This window comes from Callorhinus ursinus, unplaced genomic scaffold (assembly GCF_003265705.2).
Source record: "Callorhinus ursinus isolate GAN/ISIS: 27379988/994484 unplaced genomic scaffold, GSC_fseal_2.0 scaffold3, whole genome shotgun sequence".
NCBI lineage: Eukaryota > Metazoa > Chordata > Mammalia > Carnivora > Otariidae > Callorhinus > Callorhinus ursinus.
This window is the reverse complement of record NW_027397065.1, coordinates 48,230,258-48,256,479: the sequence shown is the minus strand read 5'-3', so window position 1 is coordinate 48,256,479 and position 26,222 is coordinate 48,230,258. Positions and strand designations below refer to the sequence as shown.

Here is a 26,222-nt window from a genome sequence, read left to right as displayed (position 1 = left end):
CCAACATCATGTCCAACATACAGCTGTTACCCAAATCAGAGATTGAATGTGGTCCTCCACAGTGCCCCTAAACCACATATCCTAAGTCTCCCATCACTGCCCTAGGAGATGGGACTAGACAGAAACAAAGATTTTTCCTTTAAAACTCTTTCTTTGGGGCCAGGAGCCAGGAGCACCTCTCAGGACAGCAGGCTCCATTTTCCTCCAGCACACAAGACCTCTGCTCTCCAATGCATATTCCAGACAGCTATTCTGCTCACAGTGAAGGCCTCCTATGGGGATGCCCACTTTATCCTCAGACTAGTGCCTCTGTTTTAGAAAATTCCTCCCACTCTGGAAGAGGCCTTAGCCTCAGCTAGCCCTTGGGTTCCCTTCCATGACCCATACTGTCTCCTTGAGTTCTCTGCTGCAATTTTGTTTCGAGTCAGGATGTTCTGTGGTGCATTGTACAGCAGCCGGTCCCTGAGCACACACTGCTGAGAAGAGCCACCCCCACAACCCTTACTTTCACAGCATTTGCCTTGCCAATTATTAGTACAATGGGCCAATTCTCATCCTGTGTTGCTCTTGGGGAAAATACTCAGGCTAGGGAACTGGCCTAGATTGGAAATGGAACAGCAGAAGTTGCCAATTAACGTGAGTTCCTTTTTTGCATCCCCTAAAGAGGTTAGTCTCTAGGGAGAATTTATAAAAGGCATGATCCCAGGCCCTCTAGGAACTCCTTAGATGCCTCAAATCTCTTGGGGTTGGGGCATGTGTCAATGGTCACTTCATCTAACTCTCTGTCCAGTGCTTGAATCCCTTAAGTGACCTCATCAGCTTCTTTCTGAATACATCCATGTTTGTGGTGCTCACCACTATCCATGGCAAGGTGTTGCACCTTTGGACAGCTCTGTTGAATCAAAAGGTCTTCCTTTAGTTGAATCAAATCCACCTCCCCCATAGCTTCCAAACTTTGGTCCTGGCTAGTGAGCATGCCTAGCCAACCACTGAGTCTGTATTCCTGGGAAATAACCAACCCCTCAGGAAAATGAGATTTTTAACTCATGGGCTAAAAATCTAAGTTTTGGAAAAGCACAAGTGAAAGCCTACTATAGCAGAAAGGCTAGTAGGTGGACCTGAAAAGCAAGTCAGGTCACAGATTCAGCATGGGAAACAATTGCAGGCAGCCCCTAAAAGTACAGACATCAGAAAATGTGTGCAATCCCTACAGAATGGAAAGAAGAGCAGGAGCTGTAGCCTTTGCTTTGTAAGAGTTCACAGTCTTAATAGGAAGATAAGGAGTGGAAGCAGTTGGAGAAACCTGAAGCTTGGTCCAAATTTAGCAGGCCTTACATGATGGGCAGCACCAGTCTCTGTGGGACGTATTATGGCTGAAGGCCTTGGCTTCATCCTGGAGCTTTCTACTTCAAGTCTCTCCTATTCATGCCTGGATCAAACCTCTTCAAGAAGACTCAAGCCAGCCCCACATTCTTGGAAGGGATGTTGGCTCAGAAACACAGAGGGAGTCTGGACAGTCCCCCATTATGTGGGAAGAGCAAGAAAAAATGTGAAAAAGAAAACATCTCCCTTCCACATGAGAGAGGCAGCAATTCAACACAACAGGTTAAGGGGGACAGAGTGGGGGGAGGGGGCTTATCACCATGACAACAAACCCAACAATTCTGAAAAATGGATTTTTTTGTTTTTCTTTTCACCTGTCATTCTTCTCAGTGCTGTCACTCTTTTCCCTCCCTCCTGGCAGAAGACAAGTTGTGACTTTTTCACTCCCACCAACAAGCTGCCTGGCTTTTGGGAGTACAGCTGCTATGGGATGGGGGGAGAATGGGGTCCTCCAGAAGGGTGCTCAGAAGACTCGGGTTCTATCTTTCCCCTCTCCCTGGTCATAGCTGGGAAGCTTGTAGCTTGCCCAGGAAACATGAACACAAGTCCATGAGGACACATGTCCTCTTGTATGGACACTATGGGCCAGGGGAGGAATCAGAGCTCTGGTCCTTAAATGGATTTTTAACCCTGCCCCTGGATAGCCCATCATATTCTGAGAGTGAGTCAAAGAGAGTCAGTAATGGCTACTGAACAGTAGACCATGGCCTTGGGCCCCTTTTAAAAAAAAACAGCGTTATCAAAAAGCAATGGCACACATAAGGGAAATCATAAAACCTTGCCTAAATGTAAACTCCTCAACTACGTGAGCTAAGAAGAGAGCAACACCAGCCTCTCATTCCATACCTTATCAAAGTATACCAGCTTTAGACAGCTGTGCTATATCTAAGTTTGCTTTCTGATATTGGTAGTGATAGGGTCCAGGTGATTGATTCCAGAGGTCTTCCCTCACTACAGAATTGTGTTGGCACTGTGTGTCCTGCAAGAAGTGGCAGTCCCCATACCATCTGGCTGCCCTCTTTGTTTGTATGGGATGTGTCCCCCAACACGCTTACAGTGTCACCTCTGTAGGCCAGAGACCTTCAGAAGTGAAAGATGCTCTCCACCTCCAGACATAGTGAGGTACTCAGTCACTGGATATTCCTCCTTCTACAGTTACATAGAATATGCCCCCAGCATATTCATATGAACTTTCATATGAAGATCCAACCCTGCTTCCTTCCCAAGTATACCAGAAATAGACATCCCGCCATCTCTGGCCAAGGAGGTAGATGCCCTCTTAGGGGTTTCTTGAAGATAGTAACAAAATTAAAAAGATGCCTACCATTCCCTTATCCTTGAAGGCAATCCTCAACCAAGGTGAACTTGAAAAGACCATGAGGAAGAAAACAGAAACAGTGTTGGTGACCAAGGAGGCAAGTTGCACTGCAGTTACTGTAAGGCTGATCAGCATGTGAAGGGCTCATTTCTTTCCTCCTAGCTTTTTGTGTACCATCTTCCCCCAGGCCTGTTCCCATCCACTCCCTCTGAGCATCACTGTCAACTACTCTTTTTTAAGGTGTGAACTGATGATGCATTAACATGCCTCCCCACCACACTCCTAGACCTGTCCACAGAGAAGAGCCTGGTGGGTTTTTTTTCTTTTGTTCCACACAGAAGAGTTTTATTGTAACTGCTACTAACTATAAATCCTCCAAGGACTCTGAAGAATTACTCTCCAGAAGCGGAATTACAGACCTCCTGAACAACAAACAGGGAGACATTTTGAGTGTTCTGAAAAATAATGCCAAGTGAGAATTTACTTGTTCCGCCAACTCTTGAACCAAGCACCAAACTCATTTTTGCACATATCCCTTATCAGGCCATTATACCAGAGCAGGAGAAATTCTACCCCTTGGAATAATCATTTCCATTGCTTCCCAAGCCAGAATATGCCTTGCCAAGTGTAACCCATATTCAAGAGCCATCTGCTTTAGCAATACAGGAAGCCACCAAAGGGGTGTGCTTTAGATAATCCTACAGCTCTGCTAGCCAAGGCTGCTTCTGGGGAGGGAAGGCATGCTGCTATTTGCCAGCTGCGGTGCCCAGGCTCAGCCCTGCTGAATCCTGTACAATGCACCAAGTAGAACTAGAGCAGAGCCCACTGATTTAGTCACTAACAAACCCCTTTCCACATACCCAGATTCTAATAGGCAGATGTCAAAGGAGTCCCTGGGGCAAGACAGTTCACCCTTTGTGTGACTCGCCTCCCTCCCCACCTGAAAAAGAGCCCATGCAGAGACCTAAAGGCTATATCCTATCCTGTACCACCAACTAACCAACCATGGTGTATATCTGTGCCAGTTGAGGTGTGTGTTTTAATTCAATGAAAAACTTATACCTAAGCAAACAATATAAACAAAGATGTTAGCACCACCATGACATCCGGGGATGAGTATTCTTCCAAGATTTAAAGATATAAATTAAAGATGTTCACTTGCCTGTGTCAAGAATTTTATTGAGCAGTTTCCCCGCTCTCTGAGCTGTTACTACCATCATAACCACCAGTTTCCTTTGGTTGTTCTTACTGCTTGGGAACAGTCCCCAGGTCCCCAGTTTTGAACCCAACTGGAGGTGACAGAATGCAGGGATAGTCTCAGCAGACTGATGGTCTTTCTCAGGCTCCACAAAGTGAGCTCTGTCCACCAAATACTAGAGATGGGTACTTGTCCCCCAGCCCTAGGAATTAAGCAATCTGCTCCATGATTCTGCTCATCCAGAACCAGTACAAGATCTTTTACCATAGGCAACAGAGATTTCTAAATTCAGCTACCTGCATCTGCCTGCAGTGTCTTTTAGCAAGCACCTCCAACAGAAAAATGACACCAATTAAGCATAATTATTAGGATTTAATAGAGCTAGTTTTCTATCTCAGGGCCATTTTACTGTTCCAAGCCCCCTAGTTTCCTTTGTCCCTAGACTGGGGCTCAGATCAGTAAGTTAAAGGTATACATTGATTGGTCTTTATTATGTGGGCAATGACTGCCTTATTAAATTGAAATTAAAGGCACATCTAGGGAAAAGTTCATTTTAAGTGCCAACTCAGAAAAATACTCAGAGACATAAACGATAGGCAAAGCTCAGGCTTTGCACAACAGAAGGGTCAGGGACAGGAACTGAGCTGAAAAGGAAGGTACATGTTTTCTGAAAGAATAGGGTGAGCTCAAGGGTGCAGATTTTGAAAGAAGCTGCCTTGAATTTCTTGTGGTGTCTCTTGCCCCAGAACAGGCATTGAGGAGGGAGGAAAATGTAATTATAAATTAAACATAATCAGAGATGCTTTGGAATATTGTTAACACACACACACTTTTCCTAGGGATATTTAGCACTCTGTCAATGAATAAAAAGCCTCTCCAGCTATTTTGAAGGTTAAAAAGGGTAATGGGGTTGAGTGTATGTGTGTAAAAATGCTGTTGCTTGGATGCTCTCTAGCCTTTTGGCTCACTTTGCTCTTTCCCCTCCCCCCTTCCCTCCTCCTCTTCCTAGGACAAGACAAGCGCCCTGAGCCTCAGCAATGTGGCAGGCGTGTTCTACATCCTGATCGGAGGACTTGGACTAGCCATGCTGGTTGCCTTAATCGAGTTCTGCTACAAATCCCGTAGTGAATCCAAGAGGATGAAGGTGGCATCGTCTCCCCAGGCCTTTTTCCTACCCCATCCTGTGATATCACTGGGTTTCCTGGGAGTCCCTGTACTAGAAAGGGGGGGGCAGTGAGAGGAAGTTGAGGTCAGTTTGAGGCAAGGGGCAGAAAGTTGGGATGAGGAAGGTGATAAGAAAGGAGACAGCTATGAGAAAGGAAGGAAGATGGGATGTGTCAGGGTAAACATAGGCCTAGGAAACAACTGCACCAGTCAGAGATGGGGTGGTGAGATTAAAACTTAGGAGTTTAAGTGGACAGTCAACACAGTTTGAGGCAGGAGTGGTTGCTACAAAAGTAGATTCTCCTGAGGCTGCATTAACAGAAGTATAGCTCCCAAAATAGGGGAAGGGATGTCTACCTTCTGCAAGATAGATAATCTTGCCATGCTTGGTGAGTTAAGTCTTTTCTTAGCCACTGTATTGTGATATAGATTTTGGCAAAGAAGATCATGCACAGAGGATAAGCAGATTAGCTAAATGACCCCAAACCACATCAAATATAGTTGAAGCCAAATAACCAGAGAAGAGAAGAATTATGGAGGATAAGAGAGCTTTCTATAAAAATATGAAGACTTTTCAGGTGGAAAAAAGTAGGCTAGTTCCGTTGGGTCCCAAAGTGTACAACAAGAACTAATGACTAAAAGCTATGGAGAACAGATGTTAACACAGTGAGATCTACTTTTCTTTCAGAGCTACCACAAAATGGGATGGACTATCCCAATAAAAAGCAAGCATCCCATCACTGGAGGTATACCAGTAGAGGAAGAGTAACTCTTGGGGAGGATATAGATTCCAGTACTCAAAGGGAGTTTTGAATAAATGACCTTCAAGACCCCTCACATTTCCTCATTTAGCTTCAATAAGTAAATATTTATGCAAGTGTGAATTATGTGAGCAATACCATGAGCAAGACATCATGATGAGACAGAGAGGACTGAGCTGCAATCTGGGACCATTGGCACTTTCTACAAAAAAAACTGCACAGAAAAATTACTCAGTGAAGCACCTTATAGATAGGAAGGTTGATAGGAATACAGAGGAGGAGGGAATTAGAGAAGGCTTCCAGGATGCGGCAAAAATTAAGAGGAAGGACGAGTGGGACTCAGACCAACAAAGGTGGAGAGAAATGCAGTCACTCTGAGCAATGTACCCTAGGCTGTGATGTTGGCTTGACTAGACTAAGAAGATTCACTGGTAGGATTTGCTCTCCTAGAATGGGCCCTAAGAAGTCCATATAAGCTCAGTACACCCACTGTGGATTCACAACCACAGCCTCCTATCTAGCCTCTCCCTGCCTTGGGCCAACAGCCCTACACATATCTCCAGGGTCACTCTTGGGGAAGACATTGCTGGACATTTGTTTCCCCTGTTTGGAAACTCTGTATTCAGTTCTGTACACAGACAGTGGGAGTTGGAGGAGGAGGGCCTTCTGTCCTGGCATTCAGACCTTCTGTCCTGGCATTCAACATTTCCACATCATGGCTCCAGCCTACTTTCTTCTCCCAAGCAATCTGCTCTCCTTACATACTACGTACTCTAACCACCCACCTCATGCTTCCCACCGGTGTGCCTTAAAGCAGGCTAATCTCTCTCCCTGTCTTCTGCCCCTAGAGCCTATTTAAAAGGCAATGTAACTAAGATACAATAACAAGGAACAATTAAAGGATGGTAGTATGATGGTAGTTAGCCAGGGGACTTAGGAACACCTCATTCCTACCCTTAACCAGCTCACCCACTACCAGGTCTTCTCAGAAAGGACAAAGCAGAGCAAAAGCATGGGCCTCAGATCCTAAACCCAGGGTAGACCTCCAAGAAGCTTGGCAAACAGAAAAAGGTCTCCTAGAACCTAAACAAAGATTTCTTTGCCTATTCCATCCAAAACATAAACGTAAATATTCTCCTATCTTACCCTCCAAAGTGAGGAAAAGCCACTCTGGAGGCAAAGAGTGGAACAGAAAAAGAGCTAGGTGAGCTACAACATTTACAAACCCCCAAAACCTTCCAGTGAACTGTGACCCAAACCAAGGGCCCAGGACTGGCCCAGTACACATCACAGGAGCTCCTTCTCACGGCTCCCCTAGAATACAGTGCAGTGTGGTGTCTGCCCTAGAGACTGAGTGTCTGAGCATAAATCCTGCCTGTTCCATTTGTTAACTGTATAATCTGGAACAAGTTCCAGTAACTCTCTGAGCCTCCTTTTCTGTAAAATGGGGCTACTGGCAGTACATATCTCATAAAATTGTTGTGAGCTTTCTGTGAAAAATGGATATAAAGGGATTGGCAAAATGCCTGCATCATGATAAGCTCTCAATAAATAACAATACTAACAATGATAACTAGAATTTATAATAATAATATTTCCTATTAGGGACCAGCTACAGTCTTTTTAAGACTTTCCTTTTATTGCCCCTACTTATATGTCCTAGGTTTTTTTAGCTATATAGTTTTTAAGATCCTGAAGGTAAGAAACTGTGTCTAATTTCTCTTTGGACATTTGGCACACATAGGGTAATTATTAGTAAAACTAATGTAGAATTGTACCTAGAAGAGAAGATCTCCTCAAGGCTGAGGTGATTCATGGGGGAGAGCTGCTATTTGGGTAAGCAAATAGAACCATCAAGACCACCCAGCCTAGAAGCACAGACAGCATCATCCAAGCTGGTTCTGGCCCCATCTGTGCTCATAAAATCTGATGACAGCAGACATCCACCAAGCAGGAAGTGCCTGGACTTCTGGCCCTTCCTATGGGATTACCATGTCCTACTAATCATGGTCAGTGTCAGGTAATGGTACCAGGGTGGCTAAAGAGTAGGATTGTCTTAAAACTAGACAGATGACTTTCACCACTGAAGTCACAACATTCAGGTTAAGACAAGAATACCTAGAGGAGGCCACTGAGGCAGGTTATAACTTCTTGGGGACATTCATACCCTTCCCTTTACAAAGATGTTGAATTTCTCAGAAGCCAATGCCAGGATCTCTTAGAATCATTCATCCAAGGTCTTCCACCGCAATCTTTTATGATTAATTCCATTGGTTGGCACAACTCTGCCCAATTCATCAAGGCTCCTAATAGAATTTCTAATCTTCCAACTATAGAAAAGATACTTCTACTGTTTTCATTAATCAACCCAACCCTTCATTTTTGAAGCTGCATCAACTTCTCTCTTACCCAAAAGAGAAAAGTAGGATACCATTCACCTGCCTCTCAGACTTCACAGCTTTACAGTTTTCTTTATTATTCTGTAATTAGCCTTCCCCAGAGACAGTTAACTCTTTACAGACATGCGGCCTTCACCTCACACAGAGGGCCATGTTGACAGTGTCACGGGCCTTTGGTGAGAACGGTCCCTCTTGTTCCTTTCCTTGATCACTATGTTTGGCTAATTTTTAAGGCCTTGAGCCTCTAAACATAGTTCAGGGCCAACCCCTGATTTCTCAACAGTAGTCAGAGAGCCGTTCCCCACTGTTCATGGAAGAGAGAAAAGGGAAAGAAGGGGGTAGAAGAGGGGAAAAAGGAGGGAAAGAAGAAAGGAAGGGAAGAAGACATCTTTTTAGTAACTTCCATGTTCAGAGTGCTTTATATACATTATTAACTCTGTAATGTATTGTGCTTACAGTTCTGCAGATGAAGAAATAGGGGTTCAGAGAAGCTAAGGAGCTTGTCCTAGGAAGGTCACACAAGCTAGGAGCTGGAGAAACAGGAATTAGACTTCCAATGCAGGAAAAGATCATTGTAAGCACCTACTATGTGTCTCCTCCAGCAGCGGCCACAGTGCATAGACAAATAAGATGCAGCCCTATCCTTAGGTTTCCCTGAGGTAATTGTTGAGTCCATCCATAATAGGTAATCTTTTGCTTGTGTGTTGTTGAGTCCCTTCACTTTTGACATGTCACACAAGAAAGGCACACAGCAGGTGTCACAGGGACAGTGGGAAGGCACCCTGCAGGCATTCCTTCCGCAAAGACATACTGAGCACCACTGTATGCTAGGCATTGCTCAACACTGGGGACTCAGTTGGGAACAAAACAGATATAGCTTCTATTCTCAGGAAACTACAAGTGTGATGGGAAGACAGAAAAAAAAATTTACATGTTCACTGAGGGTTTGAACAAAAATACTGGGGCTGTCAAGTCCTGATCAGGGAATGAGGGTTGGGGCAGGTCACAGGGGTTCCCCTGAGAAACTGATGTCTAGCTGACTTGAAATGTGGAAGGAATTAACCAGGGGGAAGGAGTTGCCTACAAAGGATGCATGTGTGTCAGAGACCCAAAAATTACAACTTTTGCCCAGAAACGGGAAGAAGTCCAGGGTGACCAAGAGCACAGGAAGACTGCGGGAAGAACGTGAAGTCCCTCATGTTCAGAGAGGGACTTCAGACAACTTTTCCAATGAGTAGAATCTGAATGGTCATATAGTAGCAAAAATACATAACCTAAGACACAGTCCAGACTGAAGTCTCAGATCCTCAGTGCCTCTCCTCTACCTGGGGGAGAAAGACCAGAACTGAGTCCTCAGCTGATATTAAAGATAACCAGGGTCTTTATTATTGCCTACTTTGCTCTCTGTAGAAAATAACTGTATGTATGACATGAGCTGTGATTAAGCCATAGCAGCTGAGGCTTTGTGCATTTCCCTAGAATTATCAAGCAGCTGAGAGACTTGGTAATGCAGGGGTGCATCCTCCACAGCAGGCAGTCACTCTAGCTCTTAGCATACATCCTAGTAGGAGGTCATCACTGAGGTTTGAGCTTTTATTATGGTGTTCTAGGATGGGCAGAGGCTGGAGAGACTTTTCTTGGAAAAGCAAGTGGCTAAGAAGTTAGGATATAATAACAGTTAGAGAAATGAGTCTCTGAAGAGGCAACTTGGGGGACTTTAAGGTTGGACTTTTCACTCACACTTTTCTCCCTCAGCATCAGCTTCAAACACACCTGAAAGGATGAACTTTAAGAATGGCTGGTATGTCAAGGATGGACAAGGGAGAACTGCATTTCCCACAGGCAAGGGGAGGAATAATATGAGCTTATGACAGCTTAGCTGTCATAAGGGGCATATAGTTAGGAGGCCATCCACTTTGACATTAAGGGACTGATAACTCTAACCTTAAGTCAGTCAGTCATAAGTCCTCAGTTTCTCTGTAAAGTGAAGGATATAAACTAGATCAGTGTATTTCAACCTTGCTTGCATATTAGAATCACCTAAAGAGTTTTCAAAAATCCAGATGTCCAGGCCACACACCACACTTAGTAAGTCAACATCTTGGAGGGTATGCCTCAGGCATCAGTATTTTTTCCCCAGAACTCCCTAGATAACTCCAATGTGCAGTCAAATTTGGGAACTAATGATCTAGTCATTTTTAGCATTGCCTTCCACTCCCAAGTTTTGACTCTATTCATCTCTTCTCCTGAGATCCCATAATGTATTAGAAAGGAAGCCAGTAAGCAGGTAGCACTCACTGTCGATGGGAGGATGGAGTCATTGACCACAGAGAAGCCCTCAGCTTCCTGGAAAACCACTTCCAAGTGGTATGGATTTGGAGGGGTTTAGCTACAGGCCTGGCTAAGTTATCTCAGACTTTGGTAGGCACCAATATTGACTATGCCACCAATCTTCTCCTTTAAGATGAATTCCTCAATACCACCAACTTCAATGGAATATTACGGGAATATATGAGACCTTTTGAAAAGCAAAGCCCAAGATGATCTGTGTGAGCTATAAACTTTATTTTTTAATTAAAGGGAAGTAGCAGAAAAAATCATAGAAGATAAACATTCCAGGCTAATCCATAGAAGGTTCCATACTTCCTTCACACACAAGTGACAACAAGTAACCATTAATTCCTTGGGTATTCTTTTCACATTTCCCCCATAGAGCATCACAGTAGTATTTATTTGGCCTTCACTTAGAAGAATGCAATCAAGGTCACACTTCTTCTTGAGTGGAGGACAATCAAAAGAGAATGTACATAAATAGAGAACAGAAGTTTGAGAAGGCAGAACCAGTATGGGTAGAGCAACCTTTGGGGCAGATTTGTCTGAATCAGGAATTTTAAAAAGAACAAACACTTAAAAATATTGTCAGAATTGCCAGTAATAAGAGGAGACTCTCAGCATAGTATAGTAGAAACAAAAATTAGGTCAAACTGCTGTTTATGTCTGTCTGGCCACCAGAGATTGACTGACTTCTCTGATGGCTAGAATCATGGCAATATGCAGAGGAGAAAGCTCATAAACTTTTTGAGAAGGGTCCTAGGTGGTTGACTTTTTTTTTTCAGACAAATTTAAGAATATCTATTAAACATCTAACTATATACTGGACACTATGGGAGACTGCTACGGACTGGGAAGAAATGAACCTTGCCCTCCTCCAGACAGCTCTCTTAAAGAAGACAAAACCGACATAGCAGAAGCAGAACCATTACAAAAGCATGTATAATGTAGGAGTACTAGACTGGGTGGGGGAGGGGGGCCAAATACTTGGTGGTACAGTCTAGGATGGCTTCAAGAAGGAGGTGAGAACAGAATGAGCCTTGAAGGATTGGTAGGATTGGTCTCAGAAAACTCTCAACTTATAAATAATTCTTCTTTATGTTGATTCCCAAGAAACCAACCCCCACTTCAAAAATTCTATGGTATCTCTTATTGGGAGGTTAGAAGTGACAGGAAGAAAGGAGGGTTTGGGTTTCATGTCATGAAGCTTCTTTCTCCAAAGGAACTCAGAACAGAACCCTTCCTCTTATCTAATAAGATATGGTTCTAATTCTAGGTTGTGGTTTTGAACATTCCACTTCACCCATCTGATCCCAGGGTGATCACTGGAGTCCTTTTCGTATCTAGAATTCCAGTATTCTGGAAATCACAAGTAGAGCTGATTTGATGTGTCAGTCTGGACGTCAGGTTATACATGCTGGTGGGAAACAGCTGACATGCAGATAATGATCTTTGGAAAGTATTCTCATTTTCTTTAGCCCATGCATGCTTCTTTCCAATTACATTTTGACTATTATTCAAATAAGTCCTACATTCCCATAACACGTGCTACTAGAGGTGGGATAGGATTTTTCCTGAAGTAAATCAGAGGTAGTTTTAAATTTTAACTCAACAACACACTCCTTTGAAAAAAACATATCAAATAATTTTTCATGCAGTAGCACTGTTCTTGCTAATAAAAGTCTGTAGGTTTGTAGATAATCACATTTCACAAACATGGAGATTTAAAAGTCTAGAGAGGTAAAGAGACATGCACAAGGTCATACAACTAGTTGATGTCAGAACCAAAACTAAAATCCCAAGTTTCCCAAACCCCTTTTCACAACTTTCTATTTGGGCATGTTGCTACATTTATTATCATTAATACTACCATGGAAATAGTCCATCTTTAGAAATCACAGAATATAAGAGCTGGAAAGGATCTTAGTGACCACCCAGTCTAACACACCTCATTGCACAGAGAGCACAAGAGGTCCAGAAAGGAGATTAGACTTGTCCAGAGCCACACAGCAGTTTTGTGTGTTTGTGGGAGGCCAAGGTTAGCATTCCAGATAAGGAAAAAAGATAGGGATGAGGGATGGGGTGAGATTTTAAGGCCAGCATTGACTCATTCTCCTTGCCAATCACTGCCAAGGACCTGGGGAAGAACCCCCGGTCCTCCTGAAAAGGGTTTCTGTTTGATCCCACAGCAATCCATCAATGAAGCCATGCGGACATCGACGCTCCCACGTAACAGTGGGGCCGGAACCAGCGGTGGCGGTAGTGGAGAAAATGGCCGGGTAGTCAGCCACGACTTCCCCAAGTCCATGCAGTCGATTCCCTGCATGAGCCACAGTTCAGGGATGCCCTTGGGAGCCACGGGATTGTAACTGGAGCAGATGGAGACCCCTTGGGGAGCATGCGCAAGCTCCCCCAGTTCCATCCCAAACCCTTCAGTGCCAAAAACAAAATGAAACGCAACCGCCACCAACCACCATGACCACAAGGAAGATGATTCAACAGAATTTCCTGAAGAATTGAAAAATCATTTTGCCATCCCTTTTCCTTTTTTGATGTTCTTTCACACTTTTCCGTTTGCTAAGTGAGGATGATAAACAGCAATGCACCGCAATAAGGGGAGAATAACCCTGTCTAATAGAGCCTGTGTCTCTGAAACGGAGTCACAGGAACATTAATGAGGAAACTGTACTGTTTTCTTTTATTCGGTTGTTAATATGTCTTAGTGTGTGCGATATTTTTTTTCTTACTAATATCCAAGGTTTGCAGGTTCTTTTAGGCCCCTTCCTTCTCCTGGCTTCTTACTCCCAACTCCCTACCCATGTCTCTTCAGTTTTCAGACTGGAGATTAAAGATTCGTTCTACCATACAAGCAAGCAAAAGGAAAAAAGCAACCTTCAAACTAATTCACCATTGGAGCTCTTTAAGTTACCCTCCATCCTTCGGCCCCAAGCCATGGATGAGGATGGATGTTGTTGAAGAAGTGGACTGCCTTCCCCAGGAAGGGCACTTCCTAGGCACTGATATAGCTGAGGACATGTGCAAAACCTAATTCAGACCAAGGGTGGTGGAGAGGGCAAAGGCAGGTGTGCAGTCAGAGGAGGACTCAAGAAGTTATTGCTGGAGGCTCAGAGAAAGCTTCCTTTAATGTGTGACAGCCATCCCATAGGCTTAGGTGGAATGGTATGTGTCTTCACAGAGTCAACCTCAGCCTGAGAATTATGTCTTTCTGCTATGCTCAAGCCCAAAGGCACTCTGGTGGCTGAATTGTCCTCCTGAACCAAGTACAGCTTTGGGAATAGTTGACAGTCAGGGAGATAATGCCCATGATTCTCACTTTTCATTTGCTTGACATCTGAGCAGGAACCCCACTGTGGAGTAGACTCTCTCTTCAGAGCCTCTGATGTAGGGGGAAATGCTATGCAAACTAAGTGCAAAATAAAGGATGGAAGAATTTTGGAAGAGGAAGCATCATGGAAGCCCACAAGCAAGAGAACCTTTCATGGTGTGCCCTGTCCTAGGATTAAGAGACCAAATATGAAGCTTAGGGTTTTGCTGACCTGGAGAACTTGGATTTTTATGTCCATTTAAAAGTGCTGTTTTAGCATGTGGCCAGGTAACATTCTGTCACTTTAGAAAGTAAAATGCCCAAGAATGAATAAATTTAAGGAAGATAGGGAGATGAATTAAGTTGATAACGACATTGGGGGACCTTAATATCACTGACCCCAACCACCTTCCCCCTGGCTAAGACAGAATGAGGATGTATTATTCCAATGACCAGACTCAATATGCCCATGATTGTAACTATAAAGCTGAACTGAAGCAAGACTGGAGAAGTGACAGGGTTCATGGAGAGAAGCCCAGGCTGACTGCAACTTTAGTTGGGAGCAGGGTTCCTGGCACTTAGCTTTCTTGGAGATCCCAGCTCTCATTCTTGGTGCAATTGGCTTCCAGCTCTTCAGCAGCCACTCTCCTAGGTGCATGATTCAGTGTGTGCCATATGTCTTTAGCTTTTATTGGTGACCATGTTCTGGCTTGTTTCCTTACCCCCTACTTCTATCTAGTCTTCTCTGCTAGGGGTTATCGTTAGCAACTGACAAACTAAAGGTTTGGGAGCCTACCAACAAGTAAGTGCAGCATGATTGGCTTCATCAGTGGATTATCTCAGCCGACACGCACCATCTCTATGTGTCTCCCATTCTCCTAATATCAGCCATAGCAAAGAACCATCCCCAAATCAAACTCTTCACTCTTTCGACTCAAGCGCTGTCCAGTCTCTCACGTGTCAGTGTGGGCATGGTACGTGAAGTAGGACCGTCAAGATGGATTTGTACTTTTCACCAGCTGATGTCCTCTCCATTCCCTGCCCTCCCACCAGAATTTTTTTTCATCCCTTAGCCTACCACTGCAGAATCTGATATGACCCACCATTAGGGAGTGCATTTCAGAGGAGTTGGAAATAATCCTATTACCATCAACATGCTTCAAAGACCTTTTGCCTTTGGTAGGATGCCTCTCCAGCCACTGAGCTCACCGGGAACATGATCTGAGAGGGAGAGACCATCTAAGCTAACAATGAGGGTCTATGTTGTGTGGGGGTCCAGGACTCCAGAGGAGGAAGCTTTTTATCAATGGAGGGGTGATGGGGAAAACAATAGCAAGAAAAAAGTTAACTTGTATTATGTATTTTTACTACACTTTTCTTAAAAATAGAGCAATGGGAAAACTCTGAAAGAGATTGACATTTTTCTCAACAGGAATCCATACTTAACAGTTCTGGCTTTCATTAAATTTTGCTCTTTGGTACCTGGGCCTTTTATTTAACATCTATATTTGTTTTAATTCTCTTAGCAGATGTGTGAAAGGATTTCTGCTTGATCAAACACTAAATATTTTGGTTCCTGTTTTTCTTTCAAGTAGCCAGGGGTTTTTTTTCTTTTGGTATTTGCATAAAATGAAAATATCACCGAGAATTAAATCACTGTGGATCCATTACCTACTTTTCATATTTGTCCATTCCATTTTTGTGCCATTTCTGAAGCCAGAGCTCTAGAAGTTATGTTACTTCCTTATTGCTGAACCTAAGACTAGTACATTTTTAATGGTAACCACCATTCCTGATTCACAAACAGCTCTCAAACAAGTCATTTCAGCTGAATTAGTTCACTCCAGACACCCCCAAACTAGAGTCTAGGTATATCTGTGATGTGCAGAGTTAAACCAAAACCAATTTAGACACAGACAATCTTGGTCCCAGACCACATTACCCTCTCATTCTTGCCTGAAAGTTTTTCTTTCACTCCAGCAAGATGGGCTTTCTATAAAGGATCTGACATTTGTTGACATTTAGATACTGATAATTAAGAGCAACTTCAAATGTTTTCTTTTCCAAGGAATTTTGCATATTAACAGGGGTCAGAGGTCTAAAATAAATGAATGAAGTTCTTTTTTTTTAAGATTTTATTTATTTGACGGAGAGACAATGAGAGAGGGAACACAAGCAGGGGGAGAGGGAGAAGCAGGCTTCCCGCCAAGCAGGGATTTGGGGCTCGATCCCAGGATCCTGGGATCATGACCTGAGCCGAAGGCAGACGCTTAACAACTGAGCCACCCAGACACCCCAAATGAATGAAGTTCTAATTGTGGCATTTCAGGCAGTAACTACCATCTCTATGGTAAAGGGTTGAGGGAAAGGGAAGAAGCTAACAGACTTGTGTGAAGCTCCAACAATTGTTTGGACCCACTTGCAGTCACCTCCAGCACCTAGGTGCCTCTGAAGAAACACTTTAACAGCAGCTAACAGGTAGAGAAAACCCATCTCTGTCACCTTACTTACATATAGTTCAGATAATGATCATAACAGCTGTAAAAGCACAGGTTACCATGTATTGAGCACTACTATGTCAAGCACACTTCATACCTTCTATACCATGACAGTGGCCCTCTAAGGAAGTGCCCTATGGAAGAGGAACTCGGGCTTTAAAAGATGACATAATTTGCTCACACTCCTGAGCCAGGATTTGAACTGGGTCTACCTAAATCCAAAGCCTTTGCATTACCCATCTTGCTGCTAACCAGGTCATGATGTATCGTGGCCAGGAAAATAACAGGCAAGAAGTTCTCTACCTTCCTGTAATGCCAAAGTAACTGGGGAAAAAAATGGTTAAGGCTATACCTGCTACACCTTTGGGAAAGCCAGCCTATCTTTCTGGGGTATGAGAGATCACTGATCCAGACAGGACTGCAAAAAGGGAGAAGAGGAGAGTTACTTTTAGCCCCTCTAAAACAGATTGAGGTTAAAAAGCAGCAAGCCCGTTGGAAAGGGGACTGAGAAGCAGGTCCCCTGCACAACAGTTGACTGAGCCTGCAGAAGGATCTTCAGGGTTGTTCTGGGGAAAGCAGAGCTAGCTTTCTGTGTGGTTAAGACCAGGATCCATTCTGGGAGGTACAGGCAATGGACTTAGTCTCAGCTACAGAAAGGAGTTCCTAATGGTTACAGTATCCCCACAGTTATTAGACTGCCCCTGGAGCTGGGACAAACCCTTGCCAAGGAGATGGTGTGAAAGTTAACTAAGTCCACTAATTTTCCTTACTTTATCTTGCATCTTTTATAGCCCTATTCAGGTTATCTGTTCAGTAGCACCCTAATATACACCAAGAAAGGGTCGGCAATGCCCTACAGAAATGAGGATGAGTATCTTTCACCGAAATGTCAAAACTCAACTTATCTTAATTAAGAGACAAAATGGCAAGTTCTTTCCTTACCAAATGCTAATGTTCTTTCAAGGAAAGAATGTCTAGGCAGTACATTCCTACCCCACTTTACAGATAAGAAAATTGAGGTTTTGAATAAGAAGCTACCTTCTTTTTTGTCAGATGAGTTTTTTTCTTCCTTGGGACTATAGATATTTGACCATAGGGTAATCTGTGTTCTGCTGTTTGTAATTTTCAAAAATGTTTTGTTTCTTGAAGTTTCCAGATCACATCATGAATAGAGAAGCAATTTGCTATAGTGGAAAGGCCTAGATTAGGATTCACAATACCTAGCTTCTTTTCCTTCTTCCTTTACAAGCTTAAACAAGAAAATTAACTCCTCTGAAACTCATTTTTCTCATCAAAGAAATGGGGTATCTGGTGTCAAAATAAGCAGTGATACTGGACCTTAACTGTACATTGGAATCGCCTAGTGAACTTTAAGCAAAATCACCAATGCCCAAGACTCACGTCCAGATAGAGTCTGTCTGAGCTGAGGTGTAGTTGTCAGTGTATTGGTGTTGTCTGGTTTGGTTTTGAACTCATAGGTGGTTATAATGTGCAGCCAAGGATTGAGAACCACAACAATTCTGTCAGCCTGGGGAACACAGAAAGTGCTCATGAAAACTTCTTTGAAAATTACAAAGAACTATATTAGGGTTATTTGTCAATGGCCAGACTAACATCAGAACCTGGGTTACCTGATGGAGTCAAATCTCCATGGTCCCAAGAGAAAATGCCATCATATTCATCTAGTAAAGAGGAGGAAAAGGCACAGTCCCTGACTTGGGCTCAAAACACTCCTTTACCCCTTAGGCATATCTGTCATAACATAACATTCTGCTGGGGGAAGAGAGAGGTAGGATGTTAGAGATAAAATACAATTATCAGAGATACCTCCTCAGGAAAGGGTGTGGTAGGGGGGACAACTTTGTCAAATGAGTCCCCATTTTCAACACAGCCAGTTATTTTCCAAACTGGAAAACTATTCGGCTGTTTGCATTACAAACACCAAATCCCACTACCTGCATTTTTAACACAGGCCACTGGAAAGCACTGCCTACCAGCTTCATATTCCATGGGCACTCTGAATCCTACTGGGACAACTCTAACTTCTCCTCAATACTGTGCTTGCCATTTTTACAGCACTACAAGGGACGAGAGCACTATGAGCATGTTTGCTCAGCACTGTGCATACCAAGTAAGATGCTAGGGCAAACATCTCATTTAGTCCTCAAAATAATCCTGTGAGGTGGAGATTTGTTACCACCCTTAGGTCTAGTATCACTGCAAAAGAGAAAATGGAAACTCAGAGAGGTTCAGAACCCAAGGTCATGCAGCCAATCAATGACTTGACCTATATTCCATTCCCACTCTCTCTCCAAAGTCACTACCTTTTCACTTTACCTGACTGCCTCCTAAGATTTCACCATATTACCGAAAAGCACTGGGATAAGATTGAAAAAAATATTAAGACTCTTGCCTACATCACTGCCAATTTGTGGTGTGACCTTGGGCAACACATTTCCTACTCTGGGCCTCAGTGACCTCATTGTGAAACGAGAAAAGGGGGATTCATCTAATTGGTCTCTAAGTTCCCTCCTAGTTGTAGATGTCAGTGATTCTCAACCAGAGCAGATTTTGTGCCTCCCAGGACATATGGCAATGTCTGGATATATTTTTTGTTGCCACAACTAGGGGTAGAGTGCTAGTGGCATTTAGTAAGTAAAAGCCCAGGGATGCTGCTAAATTCCTACAACACACAAGGCAGCCTCCCACAACAAGGAGTTATCCTGCCCAAAATGTCAACAGTGCCGAGGTTGAGAAACCCTTACATAATTACAGCATTGCAATAGCATGTTGAGTATGGATGATGGCAGAACAAGGCTGAATAGTAAAAGGACCCTAAATCAGGTGAACCATCAGGGAAGATGAACAGTTACAGGAATTTAGTCAAGGAAGAAACTGAGTTTAGGGAAGTGAGCTGAGGTCAGAAGAGTTTGGCCCACAGCATAAATCTATGTAGCCCAGAGAAACCAAGGCTGGGGATTCAACCAGGCTGCCAGAACTAAGAGCTGTGGTCCAGGAGGTAGTAGGGGCTCTGCCTGCAGAAGTGGCTTATGCTCTGCCCCGTCTCTTTTGCAAGAGGCTCTGCAGCTAGAATCAGTTGAGAGGCCTCTAGGTGAGCCCTACCCAAGCCCCGCATATCCCACTGGATAAGCTTCATTTCTAATCCCAGAATATCCATTCTTCTAACAGACATAGGTATTGAATGCCCATGTCCACAGGTAGATGTCATAGGGAATAAGGAGACAAATAATGATAGCCCTGTGTCTTAGAGTGTTGATAGGAAGAAAAAATAAAGTTCATAAACACCACTAAGTATAACACAAGGTCAAAGATAGATGGAAAAAGTCCAAGTGCCTGGGTCCAGTCTTCCACATGCCACTCACCACCTTGTGTCCAGCCTTTAAAAAGGAGACTTTGAATATACTACATTAGCGTCCCGCCCTTGATCACTGTTTTCTAGCCACCCAGCTTCTGTGCTGTTCCTCAAACATGCCATGCTTAGCTCCATCTCAAGGCTCTTGCATCTGCTGTTTGCTTAGCTTGAAACCCTCCTCACTTAGATCCTTGCAAGGCTAGTTCCTCATCCATGTCTTAGCTAAAAATGTCGTCTCCCCCAGAACATCCTTCCCTCTCCGCCCTATGCAGACTCGCTCTGACATCATTCAGGCTCATGTTACTCATCGCCACCTAATAATATCTTGTTTACTTGCTTATTGTCTTCCTCTGCCCATCTAAAATACGTACTCACAAGACCAGGGACCCTGTTGCCTCAGCACAATGCCTGGTACATAATAGATCCTCAAAAGATACTTGTTGAATGACTTGATGAATGAGAGAGGCAGGACTGAAATGCCCTTTAGTGGCCAAAGGAGGCAGAGATCTTTTCTATCTGGGGAAATAAGGGAAGGAAGTGATGACATTCTTGTGTTGCCTTTGTAGGCACTACACAGAGACAGAAAAGAAGGCATTCAAAGAATGGGGGACAGAACAAGCCAGAGCATGAGGGAAGGAAGAGGCAGGGTCTGTTTGGGAAAAGGGCAAGTACCCAGTGTAGCTGGCACCACATGGTGAGGCAAGCAATGACGGAGAAGGCTGGACTATGTGGGGGAGCGCTTGTTTAATTCACCATGAAAGAGGGAACTGAAGTTTTGGGGGCTGAGGAAGAAATCCATTCAGGTATCAGGTATTGAGTTTAGCAAGAAACATATATTTGAGGTGCCTACTATGTGGCAGGCACTGTGCTAGGTGCCTCACGCCACTCCCTTCATTTATTCATCATGGCAGTAAGCCTGTGAGGCTGAATTACCATCCCAATGTTACTCCTGAGCAAACTGAAGCTCAGAGATAGAAGTGGAACCTTAGCCACCTAGAATTTGTGTAATTCCTACAACACAGGAATTCTCATAATCAATCATAGGAAGCCATCCCACTGCATGACAATTTCAAAAAAAAAAAGTCCCAGAAGGACATTACCAACAGGGAACAGACCTGCCACCTGCAGATGGCACTTGCCTGACCATACAAGAAGTCACAACAGTGACTTTCAGGGCACGAACAGGTGTCATACCATGATGCAAGGGATTCTGGGCCCAGTTTTTAGCCAATTAAAGGAACCAAGATGGGTTTATAAATCAAGTCATAAACACAAAATGAGGAAGGATAAGTGCTTTACAACACATTCACTATCCCAGCTGTAGTAAAATGTTCTCCTCAAGCCTTGAAGGATTGTAGGTTTTTTGGCCGCTGGGAAATGTTGATAATAGTATCTTATATGTAACACGTGGCAGGGGATCCTTGGATGTAAGGATCTAAATATATGTGTGCCTACATTTGGACAATTTCCACAAGTAAGGCCACTATTACCAACAAAGAGAACAGCACACTACATGAGTCCATAAATACCACCCTACAGGAACTATGTGGTACAATCATGAATGGGGACCAGTACCATCTACGTGACATCTGCTCTGTGCTGGGCATTTGACATATGCTGTTTGATTTCATGCTCACATGTCCTTGGGAAGAGATAGTTACATTTCCAATGAATAAATGTTTTACCTAAAAGAAAGAAACTCAGAAAATTTCCTATGGTAGGGACCTTAGAAATCATCTAATCATTATTTTATCCAACTATATTCCATAAATAAGTGATATTGAGGCCCTAGAGAATTATTGACCTGCCCAGAGTGGTATAAGTTCCTGGTTAAAACAAGACTAGCTAGGAGCTAGTTCTCCTGGCTCAGAGTCCAGGGTACGTTGCATATAGCAAAGAGACCTTCTTATACTCACACAACCCTAAAGCTCAATGTCTGGCTTTTCATCTGGCTTATAGAGCTAGTTAAGTGTACCTGGATAAACTGGACCATGATCTGGAAAGGCTTTCTTCGGACTGAGGCAGTTGAAAATTGTTACCAGGACTAGTCTCAAATCTAAAGTAGGCAAATGGTGGGAATTCAGAATAGTGATAAAATTTTCCCCCAACCAAAACATTTCCTTGCTGTTTATGTCCCCCAAATTTCTTATCCAGGACAAAGCCTTTTATTCCACAAAGTTAAGTTTCTTTAGAAATGTTCTTGGTAGGCATGAACACCTGGCAAAGTCACACTGGGTTAAAATGCTTGTTACCAGGTGTTTTCCTGATACTAGTTTTTGCTAGGAATAGTAAAGAGGCACTTGGAGAATAGGGTAGAGACATAAGAAGGTGAGCAAATGATTCAGAATGCAAAATTAAAAGCTCCTAAAGCAAATGCCATAATTTTATGATTAGGAAGCCCTTGCTTTAATGTGCCTACCTAAAATGTAGTCACAAAGAGACAGGAGAAATTGTTCATTACCCTTTCCTTCATCTTGCCATGAAATCATGATTAGAAAAAAGAATCATTTTTCTTTTCCATTCAATAAAAATGTGCTGTGACCTAGAGGACCTGTCTTTAGACATGAGCTCATTTAGGGAGGAAAAAACAAAAAGCAGCTGTTAATTTCATTTGACTGAGTAATCAGCTTAATTAACTGCTTAGAAACCATTTAGCAATGATATAAAAACTAACTTCTCAGCTATTGGAAAACCATTGGAAGGAAACCAGTGCAGTACTGGCAGTAGCCATCTCTGGGTTTTAACAGTTGGCATCCCTTCCTTTGGGGAGCTGCTCCTACTACCATGGAATCAAGGGGTGCTGGTTGTGCTGCCAACCTCAGTACCCTGCCCTTCCACACACCCCTGGCTCAGACAAGTATAGTCCCTTTCTGCCCTGGCCACAGTGATTGGGCTAGACATGATCTTGTGACACAAATCAGGCTAATTAGAATCCTTCCTTGAGATTTTTTTAATCTGAAGTTCAGATGAGAAGGAGGCCTTTGCATTTTGAATCCAAGCTAAAATTATCCAAGGGCTATCTTTGGACTCATGTAGAGAAAGATTTTTTTGCAGAAGGAGAGAACAAAGCCAATTCACTCAGGCCAAGATGCAAGATGGAGGAAAAGAGTCCTAATGTCATCAAGTCCCTGGACCCAGTTCCAGAGGCCAGCCTGTACCCAGATGCCCCAGGGGTGAGAACTGATCATATACCTCTTCCGCCTAAGCAACTTTGAGTTAATTTCCATCTCTACCAACCAATCCTGATTCATCAATCAGTGACCAGCTAGAAACCGGATAATAACTAAGAAAAAGTCAGTAATTGAGCTCTAATCAGTGGTTTCTACAGCTAGCAACGGGTTTCAAAATGGTTTGACTGAATTCAAATGTTTCCTGTCCAAATCCATCTGCAAGTACTGAGGTACCAATGTCACCATCCTGACTTCTGTCAGCTTCCATTTTCCCCTCTGCTGTCAGGGGAAAGAATGTTTTCCTCCTGACCTGTCTTCTGAGGGATGCTGAGACTGTTAACTCACACATACCTGAGAGTTCTCTGAAAAAGACTTGGTGTTAAAAAAGCAGTAAGTAAGGTCTCAAAGGGGTTCCTTTCTGCACATAAATTTTTATTTTCTTCATCTTATGAAAAGGAGTATATTATCAGAGAATCTCTCTCTCCCTCTCCTCTCCCCTGCCCTCCCTCCTCCTTTCTCCTCCTCCATTTTCCCTCCCTCCCTCTCTCCCTCCTCCACACACACACCCTGAACCATTGCAGGGAGGAGAGCTTTATTGTTCATGTTTATTTATTTTCTGAAGCAGAGACTGGACACCTACAGTTAGCTATCAACTTTGCATTAAATGGAGTGCCTTTGATAGAAAAACACAAAAATGTATAAATCCCATGAGGACTTAAGGGAGGCAGCACAGATAAATGAGAATACATAAAGAGAAAAACAGTAGAGGCAAACCATTCTGACATATAGGCCAGCAAGGTCAAGCAGCAGTTTAGTACTTTCAGAAGCCCCTGAAAAATTTGTTCCCACTCCATTGGCTCATACACGAAATTCCACTCACTGTATTTGATGCTTTTACTTAGAATGATGATTGCTCCAAAATAATAATCCTTCACAATGCCACAGATTTCCGTAGCCACAAAGCTCTTTCACAACTACTGCCTGTCTTGATTCATAGCAATGTCCTGAATGGTGGGTGGACAGAGTAGAGACTATTACTGCCATTTTATAAATTAAAACTGAGGCTTAGGAAGATCAAGAGACTCACCTAAAGTCACATAAGCAGAAGTGGGTAAGCTGGGGCTGAAAGGTGAGCTTCTTGACTCATGATCTCTGCACTCCATCAAATGAGAACCCCAGACAGTTGCTGGTCCTGGGATACCCCTTATGTGGAGGGAAAAAAATAAAAGCATGCACCAGTTAACTTGAGGATGTAATTGGCCAAGGGATGGCCTCACAAATAAAAGAGTAAAAAAGAAGGAAACGAATCATTGTTTTGCCGGTAGAGCCATGCTAAATGGTGGTTTAACAGAACAGATATTTTTGTTGCCATCACTAGAAATTTTAAGGAGATGCAGAAAATTCTGCTCACCAGAATGCCTCAAGGAAAGCCTTCTAGGTAATTGCAATGAAAGCTTTCTAAGGTGTAACCAAGAGCTGTTTGCTTTCTTCTGTGGGGCATGCAGATAGAGACAGTGCTGCTATTATCCTTAATAGCCTGTACTCTGTAGTCTACATAGTGATAAAAAATATAATTAAAGAATATCAGTCAAAAGGGTGTCAGATTATTCAACTTCTGAAGCATTAAGAGCTCTCAGCCAGGTACATGTAACTTTCTATAAGCCAGTTCCTGTACCTGATGGCATTACCTATACTCCCTCTCTTTAATGCCTATAAAAATGGTCTGAAAGGCAGGCATTACCTTTGTTTTCACCTGTGCCGCTCAGAGAAGTTAAACACCTTGCCCCATGTCACAGAACTGCCAATTGATGGGGCCAGGCTGCAGTTGAGAATTGTCTATCTCCAAACTCCTGTGAATCTCAACCTAGGGGAAAGATAAATGCTGAATCTTCATTAAGAACCCAGAATCATGACCTTGTAAACTAGCTTCTGATCCGTTTATCTGAAATGTGGATTTACAATGAAAATCAGTTACTTATCACCCTCTTTTTTCTCCCATCTCACTAAAGAAAGGGTTGTTGCAGGGCCAGTTGGAAAGATGTTTTCCACACATATGGCCTCAGTCTAGCTTCACAATAACCCTATAAGGGGCAGAGGGCAGGCACTCCTACCCCCATTTTACAGATGAGGAAACAGAGGCTCAGAGGGATTTATGGGTTGTCCAAGCCCAACCCAGAACTTTTAACAACAGCACCAGAAATCCTACTCTACTATCTCACCAAACCTAGCATCTGTTCAGTACTCAATAAATTAATGAATTAATAATGGATGACTCAATTCAAGGACTATATCTCAGAAGAACTGTGCTTTCATAGTCTCTACATGCAGCTCTGATTGTCTCCTTGGCACAGAAAACCAAGATTCCTTAAACGGTCAAATCTACAGAGGCTCTTCCTCCTGCAGACCCCTTGAGACAGGTGTCAATGGTGCCGTGTTCTTTTCACTTGGCAGTCCCCACCCTCACAGAATGCGATCAGCCCACCTGCAGGTGTGATTGCATTTGCTCTTTTCTCCTCTGCCCCACCACTTGCTCCTTTCCTGCTGGATGGCATTCTGCCAGAGCCCACACTTCCCATCCCCCCTGCCTCTGGCTTCAGCATAATGAGCCACCCCTGCCCGTACCTCTCCCAGCACAGCAGGAGCAACGGCAGCAAGAAGCCTATGTGGAATTCAAGTCAGAAGACTGCAGACAGAGCAGACTCATTGCCCCAGCCCCACAGAAGTGACATTCCTGCTGTTCTAATCTTATTATGAAGGTGTAGTCTTGCCTGTGCCAGGGAGGGCAAGGTGAAGAGAGATCGCAGATGTCCAGGACTCAGGATTATCACTTTCTACCTGATGAGTTAATCATGTGCAACTTCACAGAATCCTGGATTCTCACAACTAAGGCAACTAGAGGGCAGGTGGATAGGCACTAACACATGCCTCTTGCCTGCATATTTCCAGGAACGTGGATACTCACCACCTCCTCCAGGTATCTGTGTCTGCCCTTAGCCTGCTCTGACTTTAAAATTGCAAGACATGTTTCTAGGCACTACAAACATTCTTGGCTTGCCCTCCCAAGTGTCCCCCTCTTCCCAGAGATCGGAAGGTAGTTCTCACCTCCTCCTCTCTTGTATGTCTCAAGATAAACATCTCCAGGGTCTCAATAACACATATGTGATATGGTTTCCTCACTCTCTGGGGTCATGTCAAGGATCAACTAAGACTACGTATGTATATATGTATATGTGTGCATTTTGTAAACTGCAATGTGCAACACTAGTTGTAAGGGAGCGTTAGTATTATTATTACTCCCATAG

At 43.4% G+C, this 26,222-nt stretch overlaps 1 protein-coding gene and 1 long non-coding RNA gene across 5 annotated transcripts in view; one reads left to right on the top strand and one right to left on the bottom strand.

The window, feature by feature from the left end:
• The window catches only part of GRIA1 (glutamate ionotropic receptor AMPA type subunit 1), a 299,507-nt gene extending 283,958 nt beyond the window's left edge, over positions 1–15,549 (top strand). For 2 of the 4 annotated variants that reach the window (XR_012377477.1, XM_073890683.1), the window contains 2 exons: positions 4,909–5,043; positions 12,723–12,857. Coding sequence is in view for 3 of the 4 variants with exons in the window: in XM_073890683.1 (XP_073746784.1) it covers positions 4,909–5,024 (116 nt within the window). In the remaining variant the exon portion in view is untranslated. Of the gene's footprint in view, positions 1–4,908; positions 5,044–12,722 lie in introns of all 4 variants that reach the window. The other 2 variants (XM_025867184.2, XM_025867186.2) reach the window with 1 other exon arrangement.
• The window catches only part of LOC141372180 (uncharacterized), a 71,219-nt gene extending 46,436 nt beyond the window's left edge, over positions 1–24,783 (bottom strand). Inside the window, exons 1-2 of the long non-coding RNA XR_012377483.1 lie at positions 24,662–24,783; positions 24,008–24,123 (exon numbers count right to left, since the gene is read on the bottom strand). This is a non-coding gene — a long non-coding RNA (uncharacterized lncRNA). The remainder of the gene's footprint in view (positions 1–24,007; positions 24,124–24,661) is intronic.
• Positions 24,784–26,222: the final 1,439 nt, after the last annotated feature.